This window comes from Achroia grisella, unplaced genomic scaffold (assembly GCF_030625045.1).
Source record: "Achroia grisella isolate CSIRO2021 unplaced genomic scaffold, CSIRO_AGI_Agris_v1 utg807, whole genome shotgun sequence".
Classification (NCBI taxonomy): Eukaryota; Metazoa; Arthropoda; class Insecta; order Lepidoptera; family Pyralidae; genus Achroia; species Achroia grisella.
The window spans coordinates 2,338,053-2,352,836 of NW_026713028.1; the positions used below are offsets into that span (position 1 = coordinate 2,338,053).

Sequence of the window (14,784 nt, forward strand, 5' to 3'; positions counted from 1 at the left end):
ACACATATGGTACAGGCTTGAAAATTATAAATTCGCGGCATTCAAATTAAAAGTTTTATAGTAAATCATAAATATATTAATGGCTAATTTGGAGTATTAATCAGCCAGTACGTTTTAATAGATATAGTTTTTTAGTATCTCTAGGTATAAGATTCTTATATTTATTATGTGTAGGTATATACACGATCTAACTTGATGTATCAACACAGGTGTATGCTGTTAAAAGTAATTTTAATTTACCGTCTACTTTATTCATGTTAGTGATCGAATCTATGAGAACCTTTACTTAGTCTCTGTCTCCGAAGTTATACTGTATTCAAATACCTAAATTTGTTTATTTAAAAATAATATAATTTTATTAAAGAAAAACATAGACCATCATAATTAATAAAGGAAATATATTATTAAAAATTTTAAATACTGGCAGTTTATAAAAAATCATATAACTGTATGAATTTATTACCTACACATTATCAAAGTACAATGTCATATTAAACCAAATAGGTAGGTACTCGCACATTGTCCTTTCGGCCACTATCGCAATGGACGGAAGCATATAACGCTTGTGCAGCCTTATCTCTACTGAAACTGGAGACCAATCAGTCAAGACCTACAACTACTTTGTTACATTTATAAATATTTAATTACAAAGTCACATATCTGTGTATCTTCTTACACTGGTTCATTGTCAACCGAAGACAGCCACAAACACACTTGTTACAACAATATAATTTTTGTTAGGTTTAATAATTAAATATAAATTGTTTTTGACAGTAAATAATTAAAATATAAATAACATTATTGTATTATCATTTTTGTTTAGTAATTTATGGTTTTGCGGGTGTAATTAATCCCTTATTGTTGATTTGTGATTTATGGTTAATAATACTTAAACTCGTGGTTGGGAAATAAATTACTTCTTATCTATATATATAAAAGGAGAATCTGACTGACTCTTCAATGTGTAGTCTAATCTGTGGAATGTAAAGACAATAAATATAATTAATTTTTAATTTTGTTAGAGCCATAAATGGATTTAAGGAAATTAAGTAAAAGGTAGGCTTTCGTAAGTAGAATAATATATTAAAAAGTCGACAATATAAATTTAATGTCACGAAAAGATCCGATTAACTTTAATGTTATCGATCGAAAAACGAATCATCGAAAACCATACATACAAATAATATCTATAGTCTATTTAAAATAAATAACGGATTAATTCATCTATTTCGTCTTTTATTAATATTTAATTTAATATTTGAAATAAAAAAAATAAAAAATAATAAATGATGAATGATTCTGAGATATAAAACTATAAAAATATACGAAATGCGGACCGCTCTTTTTTTGTAGTCGGTTAAAAATGTCAAATGTCGTAAGGACTCAGACGCCTGTAACAAAGGTGCGGCATAGGCTGCGTTCACATGGGAAATCAGCGAAGTGCGCGCCACGACAAGTCGTCCGGAAACGCCCTAAGACGCAATTAATTAAAAAACGTGTCGAAAACTATATTCACCTATTTAAAATATTATTAACATAAGAAGATACTGGAAAAGGCGTATAAAAAATAACTTAAATATTTAAGATCTTATAAATAAATATTAAAAGATAGGCGAATTATAGTTTTTTTAATTATAATGCATAAAGAAAATTGTTATTTCATAATTAGAGAATAATATAACTTCATCTGAATGCAACTTTGAAATCTATTATTATATAAATTAATATATACAATCTGGACTCTCACGATTAAATTATAATACAAGCACCCCTTGGTTCGCGTCGCTGCAATTATTTTAAAGATCTTATTCTTTATTAATTAAATATAAACTATATTATTCATAGTAAATAAAGGTTTCTATACCTATGTATTTTTTAATACTTTAACTGAATTGACTTCATCAAATAGAAAGAAAAACCATATTTTCTTTTTTTTATTTTACTACAGTTAAGGTTCAATATTAATAGATACAAACTTTGTCACTCTGGAATGAACTTTTCAACCAATAAAAAGAAATAAAAATCAGTCAAGTATTATGTACTTAACATCGTTATATACATATATATATAATATACAATATACTATAATATACATATATAATAAATAAATATTAATAAAAAATGTTTCCTGTTCACACTCTTGTTTATTTAATTCAGGCTACTAATGACCTATATTATAAATACCTTATAGACTAACATATATATGTAATAATAATATAAATATAAATAATATTACTAACAAGTTTAAATCTTAATAAAATAGTGATCAAAACTCATGGGAAATTACTTGATTATAGGAATGCAAGCGGAGAAGGTTGATATAATGTCACGTATAACGTAATTATCGTTAGACATGAACACTCCACATATTAAAATGTGCTATTACCAACCGGCTATAATAATATTTTCATTTGCATAAAATTAAGACATCACTGTAACACAACCTATATTTACTTTAGTTGACTTCCAAGTATCTCTTATTCTATATTCAAGATTTTAATTATTAAAACTTTAAGAATTTATTAACGTATTTTCACACAACTTTTCTAATCTTGAAGAATACTTAAAAAACAAAACAATATAGAATATTGGAATAAGTACACTTTCATAAAATTCCACTAATATTATAAATATGATATTTTAATCAATATTCACTTGTTTGTATGTAAATACTTAAATAGCTAGACGGATATGAATGAAATTTCATACACATATTTATTTATTTATATAACTTTAATGCATATAATACAAAGTACATACTTAAACGGTACCGACTTAAAACCTTATATTTTCTACCAGTCAATTACGAGTGGTGCAAAGATAAGTTGTTGGAGGAGATATATAGAAATAAAATCCTGTAGAACACAGGCTATTTATCAATATCACGTACGCAAATCCGTGGGATACAGCTAGTTAACTAATAAAATAACAATAATACGTACACCGTAGTTTTGACCAAAACAAGGAGCAGAAACAGTTTTTGTCAAAGCATTTCACGCGACCACAAACTCGTAACGAAAGCAAAACGAATCCAAAGAACACTCACAACTGCTTTTGAAACTGTCTCCCAACAGTAATTAGCGTAGTAATCCTGTAATCAAGTAACCGTGAACGGTCAGATATTCTGAATGCCCTTAAACGGCCACGCATCTGTTTTTACCCTTTTTTTAATTTTTAATACCAACGCTAGTAGTTGGGGGCTAATAAAATCTCGGCAGGCACTCAAATGAGCTGAACTTTCGAAGCGGGTACAAGACAGAGGCAGGTCAGCGAGAGGGAGGGGGCTTCATTACACAGGGAGGTACTCCGATTGATACCACAATATTACACTTTAATTTATTCAAGTTACAAGTACCAAAAACCCAATTTTTAATTGTTGATAATGAAATTATGCATCCGTCTGTTTATACACTGGCGAGACACCAGAGAAGGCTGAAGATGAAGTCAGGATAGTTACTCGATATAACAAATTTACCAGGAATTAGCCCTGATGGTTTCCAGAAGCACTCACGTGAAGGTTAGCTTGATATGGTTATATCGCTAGCAATGTGTTCACTAAAAACTCCTGATACTACTAACTACTAAAAAACGTAATTGGACTTATTCTTAAGTAAATATTACTTTGCAATATGATATTTTATTTAAAAGTGTTACTTCTGTTACTTCTTTCTTTGTCTTTAACTGACATATTTAATAATTGTCGAGTTATATCTGTGATACTTTATTAGTAATATTTATATATAATAATTCTTTAACACTTTAATGATATAATATATGTACTATACTTACAGAATTAGTGTGCAATAACTTCTATTAACGACTATAATGTAAATTCATACACTCAAATCAGATATGTGAGAAAGTGTCAACTACGGTCAACTACTGCGGTTGATAACACATTTTTTTTCAACCCTCATACACTTAGTTTCTTAAACTATAACTGAATATGAATCATATGTTAGGATAGTATTCAGTAGTACTACAACCTACTATGAGTAGTACTGCGGATAGATTAAGAAAGTAGGTATTATATACAAATGTCATCATGTAAATATTTTCGTACATATTTAAATTTATGTAATTTGTATGATATTTAGTTGTGGTTAAATTGGACTTCCCGTTCATTGTATATTTATTTATACTCTTTATTATTAACATGCTACATTTCCGATTTTGCGGTTTTTATAGGAAAATACTATAATACTTTTTACTGAAACAATCTTTTAAACAACTTGGAATAGAAAATAAGATGAAGCCCCACCTGATGAAATTTCATTAAGATCCTTTCACCTGTTTTGTAGTAAAAAGGCAAAAAATAGATAGACACATTTCGCGTATATAAATATTAGTATGGATTGTATAATAGTAAATAGACATTCTACATTAAGCGATCCTTAATACACCCCTGTAACGGACGGTGCAGTCTGAAAAAAGTTTTTTCACTAACTGAAGCATTAATCCGGCCCGGTATTAGTTTACTCGCTTTTACCCGCGCCTGTGTGTGCGTCATGTGAGTGTGTGTGTGCGCCGTCCAACTTTTTTTCATAGAGCAAGTAAAATGTAGAGTCGTGATATTGAAAATTTTAAATATTTTCACTAACATAAAGACATTATTTTCATATTGTTTTTACATATACCAATTTACAATATAATTATTAGAAATTACGCAATAATTAACATGAACGTCTAACAATAACTTTAATATTATATTTTAGATATAAGGAAATATTCTTAGTGATTTATATTTAGTTCACTTATATAATGTTTATTAATATTGGCATATATTAAAGAGCCAGACAAGAATTTCAAACTTAAACTTTATTCCGCTACACATAAAGTATTTTTTTCTAAATTCAAGATAAAATCAAAGGTTATTCATATATACATATATATAACATTTTTGGTCACTTAAGTATGTCAGACAATATTGACTTAGCGGGTAACAAAAGTACCTACTTACTAATTAAGGGTAATTAGGCCAGACATTTTAGTCTTCCAGCGTGGCAACGCTTTAATGGTACCACAGGCATCCCATTAGGATTTGATGTCTCTTGTGCTAATCATACTTATATATAGGCGACGGTAACCATTTACCATTAGGGTATTTTTCTATTTAATTTAAATAAAAAAAAAGTTTTTTTATTAGGCATGTCTGCATCTTTCGCTACTCTAGTTTTTCAGGCAGTGTCGGCTCATTCTCCCGTACTCCTCGAGAGCTGGACGCCGTCCACTCACACACACGAACGCAAACAAATACATCCATACATTGCATTACCTTCCGTAGCCATCATCCGGAGCCGTCAAGCATCTGCTTTTAATAACCATTGTATTTGGCAACGATCGAAATGAGCACGTAGGGAATGTCCGACGGACATGTCTGGAAACTAGTTTTTTTTTTTACCAAAATTTCGTAACCTCAACTTTTTTTATGAGTTTTTCGCAGTTTCGTTGCGCGATGCTGTTATTTAAAGATGCAATTTAGCTTTGTGGTTATTAGTTGTGGAAAAGTGGGAGTTAAATTGAAATTTATACTTTTAGGGCTTATATTTTGTATGTTAGTTTTTTTTATATTAATTGTTGATACCTGTACTTCATTATATAGCGTTCTATATATAGGAGGCAATTTTCTTTGCCGACCGTTCATTAAAAAAAAAAACAAATTTATGACTAGAGTCACCAGGATGAAGTAGGTAAAAACTAGGAAAATAATAATTATTTTAATTAACAGGTAATAAAAATAAATATGTGGGTAATGAATACAATGTCACCTCTTTCGGTATATACATAGTTATTCTATATTTTATCAACATCTGTTGTTCTTGGTCGCTTGTAGGCACTTATTAAGTACCTCGAAGTATTTTCCTTAAGATTAACAAGAATACCTAATTAGGAGTGTTGTTATGTAGGTTATGGAAAATCCTTTGCATACACGTATATAATTAGTACTTTAATTTCATAATCTACATACTATAAATGTAGCAAAACATAGACCACAAACACTAATTGTAACTCACTAGAGTTATACGATGTAGTTTTAAATATATTTACTCAATTACAATATATATTCAATTATTATTATATATTAAAAAAATATTCGATCAGACATAAAAATGATGACTAGGTAAAATCTCCAAAATATTAAACTTACTGAGCCGCAGCAACTCATAATCGGGTGATATTACATTTTTTTTATACTTCCGAGTGTTATAATGAGGAATAAGAATATTTTTTGGCCGTTTGTTCCTAATATGGAAACTAAAACATAAGTATTTAAACGTTTTAGTTATATTTTTACCTATAGGTGAAAGAATTTATAGTATATCATCAGCAAACAATATAGGCTATTTAACGCAAGTGATCCTGAAAACTACAGCTAGTATTGAAATGTTTGCAAATGTACACTGCAGTATTCTAAATTAATTTATTAATTTATAATCATTTCATCGCGCATAAGTGACCGAAGGGATACGAATGATATTTACTACACAGCTAGATCTTATCCTTGATTTAGACATTGGATGCTTTATGCGTACAAAGCCACGTAATGTAGCTAGTATTCGACTATATATGAAGGGGACCGTTCTTACCCCGTTATCGCATAGCGGTATTCGCCCGCATAGTCACAAGTATGGAAATAAAGAGAAGCCCGATGCCTCAATACTGCGACCTACATTCAATAATCTTGCATTTTAAACACATTTACACTTTCTAGATTTTCAATTCTCTATCCACGACCAAAAAGAAATGTTTGTTTTATACCTTCACGACTGCAATTCTGGATGGGGTAGACAGTAATGTCATTATTTCTTGACGTAGTGAAGAGCACACTTGACATGTCTACAGATCAAAAAAAGATAATTCTAATTAATACATTTTATAAATAAATGATTTAGAAATAATGTTAACAAAGGAGGACTTTTCTCTAAAAGAGATCTCTTCCAGTCAACCTAATAGAGCGTGGCACAGGAAGTGTTGAGTGGGTCAAAGATTCGTATGTAGTATAGATCCTATTTAGATCTATGATTTTTTTTTGTTGTATGTACCATTTTCGAAATCGCTAATTATGTAGTCTATGAATCGACTTAGTTAATCACTGCCCACGCCATAACTATCTCTATCGGCGCTACCGTGGCAGATTGCCGTCGTCAGTGCCGTGACCATTTTATTTTTCATATTTTATTATTGTTTCTTATGTATGTTAGTCTATAAGGTATTTATAATATGGGCCATGTAGCCTGAATTAAATAAATAAATAAAATAACGCTCTGCTTTGGTCCTCAAAAATTCTTTTTGGAATCGAGAACTTTTATTTGTATTTGTATAAGTAAGTATATATCAAAATTTCAAACTAAATCGCAAATCTTTTATGGCCACTAATGGTAAAGAATTCAAGTTTCAAACAAAACATACACACATTCGCACGGAGTAAGTCAACAATGAATAGAAGACATTATAAAAAAAAATAACAAAAGTCTCACCCTCCGAGAGTAGCGTCTTAGCTCCGCTAACTTGAAAGAATTGTAGAGTTATAAACGTTTATAAACGAACAGAAAAATCATAAAATGAATCTACAATAAATTTACTAAATACACAACATATAATTAATTACCAACCAACCAAGTACTTACCAACTAAAAATTGCTTTTAGCGATATATTTTTGTTATTGTCACTGACAATCAAATAGGTACAAATTTATAGAGGCACTAATATAAATTGTAAATTAGCGGTAATTGAAATACTTTGATTTTATTAATACATTTAGGCATATAAACATTACAATATAGGTTATATATTAATTACATTAGAGATATGACTACTGTTTTCCGTGACAATTGTAAAACAATAATTCGTTGCACATGTTATGGTGAAAAAAAATACCTTCAAATATGATTAGTTGTCTGTGAGATTTCAAATTCTATGGCACCGTTTAAGCGGGTTTCACACGGGAATCGAATGTTTTCTTGAGGGGAGAAACCACAGCGAGTAAAGATATGGTATGGTAAGGTATTGCTTATGTGATTTATTCTTAATGTTGTTCTCTTATTGTCTATGGGCAATATTGATAATTAAGTAATACATAATTTTGTAGATAAAAAAAAACAAGAAATATTTTATTGTCAGTCCAATTCCATCAGACTGTGTTGTAAATGTTATTTTTTAATTTTCTTTTAATACTTACCACTTCTGGAATTATTTTTAACCAAGAAGAATTATTAAGAAAATCTGTATATTTAACTAACAATCCTACTTCACGATATATATTGTAGGCCTGTATTTTTTTTCACTATATATATATATAACCCATATTATCTATTGATAATGAAACTTTCTATATGTGAAACAATTAATGTAAGTTTAATTTATTACAAATAAACAATCAAAAACTTAATTTTTACAAGATTAGATATTAATAAAAATTTAAATAAGTTTTAATAAGTCATATATTTCACTACACTCCAAGTCTCATATATATATTTTAAATCCTACATGAACAAAATAGAAGATTCATATTCAATACTCATTCCTTAACTTTTAATTATAATCTTTTAACTTTTATTGTTTTTCAAATCTTTTGTTGCAAGATGCAACTTCTTGAGAGTTTCGCTACGTCCAACTCCAATTCCGTCCCATTATAAAAGTTTGCTTTTATAAGAATCTTGCAAAAAAACAGCAACTGCTGACAAACAAACGACCAAGTCTTTCAGGTAAACGCAAGATGCTTCCAACGTCTTAAGAAAATCCAAACAATAGATCGCAGATGGCGAATAAAATTAAACCCTATGACCCAGTAATAGCGTACCACTTTCATTGATATTATCAGGTATCCCTTACAATTCTTATAACTGACGTTGCCATTCGGTCTCGATTCATAATTACAACGGTAAATGCGATTTTCGATTTTAATTCCATAATGGTAGAGTATAAAATTGTTTGAGTGTTCATTACCAAAACCTGCCAATACATTGAGGGTGAATATAACAATTGCGAATCCAAACAGCTGATTCCCACAGTTGTAACGGTTTTTGGGAGATTTTACTACTTATTTATTCTACTACTTATGAAGAAATGTGAAAGGTTCATAAAGTTACATGAATCTGCGTCTAGTTGCATTTTCATAATTGTATCCTAATACACTTTTAATTTAAGAGTCTCACCTATTTTAGCTGCCAAGCAGCTTGTTGTAAGTTATGTTTCGTTTGTAGGGTACAAATTGGGCAGGGAAATTACAGGATAAGAGGCATAATGACTTCTGTATGACAACGCATGAATGCTAACTCATATAGTCGGTTAAAGTGAAAAATACACCTAAGTCTAAATTATAGATAGATAGGTAGATGGAATATATTTTATTTATAACATACAGTAAAGGCTTAAACAATATATTAAAGAACATATATATACTTACAATAAGGCGGCCTTATTGTTGAAAGCAGTTTTTTCAAAGTAACTTTTTAGGGAAACTTTACTTACATACTTTTTATTACTTTTCTCCTGTAAAGAAAGTAAAAGAAAAGTAAATAGTAACAAACATATAATGACGATGAAGATAAATTATATTGTATTTATACTAAAAAAAACACAACGGTGTATTTCTTTGCAAGTTTCCCCTCGACGCCCGCATGTTCTCAATAGACATACGCGCACGCCGTTTGCTTACCAATAACGTCATCATTACGTGATGATTGCTATCGTTTCGATTTCGCCAACACTTTTTTTTAATGTACATTGAATGACGAACAAGTTTAGAATCCGTTGATGGAAAGTATCAACCTTCGCATTACACGTGAACAGCACTACGATGTTGTATAGCTCTTCCTTGATAACTCTGCTATCCATCACTAAAAGATTTTTTTAAGTTGAACCAGTAGTTTCTGTGATTTGGGTGTTTAACGAAATAATCTAGTAAACGGTTCAGCCTTCGGTTATAATCGCCCGATCGATGCCCCGTCCGATTTGAAAAATTACGACGGCACGAGCCAGGGTTAGAACTCACAGTGGTGCCCTAAGACTAAAGTCGTATCCATACGGCAGGACTTGACTTCAGCCGCTCCATAAGACCTTCCATGCATTTGGAGTGCCATCTGCACTCGGCCCCTGTCGTTCGATGAAGCTATTGCCAGTATACGATATCGTTTCAATCTAATATTAAGTATTAAAAAAAAAACAGCTCAAAAAATGCGGTATAATAGAATACAATAAAAAAATAAATCAATCAAATGTATTGATTGGTTGTAAAGCTACATTTAGACGGTCATTTGACAAGTAACGTAAGATTCAAATTTATACTTTCTTTATATGAACTATAGAGTTCTTAACAAAATACATTAATTTAATAGAGAAGGCCAGCTGCGTCCAACAGCATTAGAATAGTTCGAAAACAAAATTTTATTATATTGGTATATTAGTGTACCTACATATAGGTAGTAAGATAAAAGTAGTTAAGTTTAAATATAATGAAATTGATTAATTTAATTAGGTACCTGCCACATATGACGCAAACAACTTCGAAACAATAGTTTAGTGTTACTTAGCGACACGATAGCCGCACTGAAAGTTATATTTTTAGGTACCTATGAAAAATTCCAACTACTAATAAGGAAACATATTTTCCTTATTAAATAGCCTTTATCGTGGAGTACAAAGTGTATTTAAGTTTAATTAACATCAGCCACTTGGACGGTTAATTATAACTCGCACTTGACATGTAATAATGTCTCACACGCTTCGAAGTTATCTGGATCACTTATACTTATTAAAGACATTAAAAACCATCTGAGAACACTTCAGAGTTAGTCTATACTCTAAATAAATTAACGCATGGTTGTCATTATAAGTTATTTATATGGAATGAAATGTATATGAAAGTATTTATTACTAATAGTCAGTTTCGGTTACGCACAGATGCATTTATTGTGGGGATTTGTATATTAAAAAAATGTAATTCATGTTATTAACTGATTACGTAGCTATATGTATGTGAAAGAACTTTTAAAATCAGTTAGTCGAGTTTGTCAAATGCAAAAAATGTAGTTCTTTTAATGTATTATTATATTAGATATACATTTAAATTATTCAATATTTATCATTTCAATGATAATCTAAATAAGGAATAAAACGATAGAATCTAAAATATATTTATTTTCCCCGGTTGAAAATCTTAATAAATTTAATACATCTTAGAGTTTATAAATACAAAACACAGAAATACCTAATTTAGCTGAAACCATTTTTTCAATATATACCAGTATACAATGTATTAACACTTAACACAAGAATAGCTATAGCTTTAGACAATTTGTACTGTCTTATAATAAACAAGGAAATAATAATTTAAATGAAACGGTTATAAATAATGACCTCGCATGGTGGAGTATTATAAGCAAACACGTGACAAAAAAGTAAGGTGATTTTGACTTCATTTACTTATCAATTAGTATGGCTTCAATTTCGCGCCGAGTGCCAATTAAAAAATAATAGAAAGCTCTACTGCGGGTGAGACGAGTGCCTCTTTTTCTGGAAGTGGCTTAGAGATGATCTGCATCAATTGAAAGCAGACTGATTCGTGATTTAGCAATTGTTATGTTCTTTTGGAAGCCTCACAATTGATATACTTAACAATGTATAATATCTAAGTATTTGATTAGGTAATTTATGGATTTATGTAAATAGAACAAACAAATTGGAAATACCATTGAAATGTTGAATAAAATAAATCGAAAAATCTCAATTAACGAACTTCCTGGCATACTATTCTGACATACAAATCCAAAAGATCGTGAGTACGAATGTAACATACACCAAAAATTCTATGCGTGAATTAAATTTCCGATTAAATCTTCGGCTATAGAAAACCGTTACAAACTAAGATGATACGTTGCGGCAAATATAGCGAAATATTCAGGAAAATGTGTAAATGTCAAGTACTTTGTTTGCTACGACGTAGTCCGAGGCATATTATAATTACCCAGCAACATCATTTTAGTTGATAAATATAAAATGACATAATATCCTGCATAAAAAACAACAGGGGGCGTAGACGAATATGTCATATCAATAATATTAAACAGACAAACATCTGTCATAAAACAGTTACATAAAGATAGGTGATAGAAAGAAGCAAATATACCAACGTATGTAGGTATGCATATTGTAGATGTATGTATGCAAGTACCCAACAGTTGCCATTTTCCTTTTGAGTCTCGTAACCCTTGAAAACCTGCAACCACGCGTCACTTGCAGGAACGCGAAACTGAATTAGCCCGGTCTGAATGCGAACTCGTAAGTAATTAGCCTCGCGAGACTCTCGATTCGCTCAACGCGCTCTCGTAAGCGAACCGAAGCGAAGATAGCGAAACGATGCGACACGCCAAGCGGAGAGAAAATAGCTAATCAAATCCTTTCCCGCTCTCCACGGGATTCAAGTGCTTTTTATTTTCATTGTGCTGTGAAGTGTCACCCTGTAGATACTTGATGCCATCACGTATCCACAGTCTACGTACACATAGCACTAGATTAATTGATGCCATCACTATCTATACAGTTAATTTCATTCTAGATTGACATCGAGGTAGGCTTTATATAGAGTTGCATGTCGATGTATCTCTGTCTCATCTATTTCTACGGCCAAGTACCTAGCTTGCGTTATTTCAGTTTGGAGACTAAGATATGATAGCAAATTACAAGCAAACTTATTCTTCAAGAATTGTTAGGTACAAACCTGATACGTCATTCCAGTTACGTAAAAATTTAAGACTCATTTAATTTAAAAATTATTAATATGTAAGTTTACGAATATTGTATTATATCTAAAATGATGTGTTGTTAATAAGCATCATTACTAAAATGTGTATTTCTATCTTTGCAGGGAGTTCTATTATATTCAAATGGAGAAGTACGCGCGGCAGGCGATCAGTGAAGGTCTAAAGGCGGCTGATGACCTCCACGTCGCTGGCGACTCAGAACTGTACAGGGTTCTTAACTTGCACTACAACAGAAATAACCACATTGAGGTAAGTAAGAGAAACATCATCATTATCTGAAATTTTTCCCAAAATATTTATATTTTCAATAACTAATGATTTCTCATCCTATAAATCTGCTCCCTAATCGTATCCTACTAATTTCTCGCCTCGGTTCCGGATGGGTGTGGAAATAATTAAAAAAAAAAAATTAGAAACTAAACATCGGTAGATTTGAAAGTCAATTTCTCAATAACAATGTAAGAACCTTAACAACTAAACTTCAATTTATCAATTTATTCAATTCTGTCAGTATTTTTATATACACTTTTTCATACGTTTTGTAGTACTTTCTTACAATTACAAAATCACCTAAAAAAAAAAAGAATTAGCCAAATAGGTGCAGTTGTCCTCAAGGGAAGCTCTAAAACTATTTTCGTAATTTTTATTTATATGAGTAATTTTCAATTGCAGGTGCCGCCCAACTTCAGATATGTGGTTGAGCAGACACTGCGCGAGTTCTTCCGCGCCATCCAAAGCGGGAAGGATACAGAACAGAGCTGGAAGAAATCCATCTACAAGGTGATCTCGCGGCTCGACGACCCGGTGCCAGAGTACTTCAAGTCACCCAACTTTCTTGAACAGTTGGAGTGAGCGCCGCCTCGATTCGATGCACATTGTTTCGGCATAACTAATTTTATAGACAAAATATGAAATTCATTGGACGATTGTTTCGCACACCAAAATTTTACGACACTCGCATTTAGGCCTTCAGATTCAAAATTATCGATAAAAAAAGTTAAATTTAAATTATTAAAAAAATTGAATTTGTACGTTGCACGTCGAGCGGTGTGGCCGGCTCCAGCCGAGCCACGCCGTGGCCCGCGCTCTCCTAGGAAATTCATTAGGTTAAACGAGTAAGAGAAAATTTAAGTCACCTAGAATTTTATTTCTGCACATAATATATTTCGCTATATATAATTATTATTATATTATTATTAAGTATTATCTTAAAATGGTTTTTATAGTTGTGTATATCATAAAATCATTTATTGATTTATTCTAAGGAAAAAAACGATTAATATATTAACTGCTTAAGTTTTGAAAGTTTTGTTGTTTTTATTTTATTTTTTCCTTGTTTCCTAGTCCTTTGGATCACGTTTAAGTTTATTTATTCCTGGTAGTGTTTGATTATACAGGCTGCCTAGTGTGGCCCAAAATTGTCAACCTTTACCTCGTCATAATTATTTTAGGAATAATTAACGTTAACCATAGTCGTTAGTACAATAGAGCAGGGTTATTTTTCGATCCACAAACAAAGATTTTTAAAGATTTTTATTTTTATACTGATAGCCGGTTTTAAGTTCTTGCAGAGAGATTATCAATACAATAAATATAATACAGCCACAAAATTCAAAAATAATTTTATACATCATTATTTGAAATTCATGTCAACATCTTGATTTCATATTTAGTATTTCGACAAGATTCGGGTCGCATTCTCAGTTAGTCCGGGATATTTGCGAAATAAATTTGCTCCGGACATAGGGTTAAGTTTATTTGTTAGATAAAATACTATTTTCCAAAATGATGCGTGCGCGCATTACTATAACATCGTAATTTATATGCGGAGCGTTACATTATTCCCCATATATTATGTAATTTAGTTCAGTTTATTTTTAATGTCTGATTATTCTAGCTAGATCTATACAAAACTTATAATATTACATACAACATAGTACCATATATACAGTAATTTTTTTGACAGTTTCAACTTTATCATGATATATTTTTGCCTACATTTTTTCAAAATACCTCAGTGGT

At 30.8% G+C, this 14,784-nt stretch overlaps 1 protein-coding gene across 2 annotated transcripts in view; it reads left to right on the top strand.

Moving 5' to 3' along the window:
• The window catches only part of LOC131851776 (homeobox protein prospero), a 69,903-nt gene extending 55,861 nt beyond the window's left edge, over positions 1-14,042 (top strand). For both annotated transcript variants that reach the window (XM_059202325.1, XM_059202326.1), the window contains 2 exons: positions 12,867-13,011; positions 13,435-14,042. In XM_059202325.1, the coding sequence (XP_059058308.1) occupies positions 12,867-13,011; positions 13,435-13,614 (325 nt within the window). In that variant the 3' untranslated portion in view covers positions 13,615-14,042. The remainder of the gene's footprint in view (positions 1-12,866; positions 13,012-13,434) is intronic.
• The last annotated feature ends 742 nt before the right edge of the window (positions 14,043-14,784 follow it).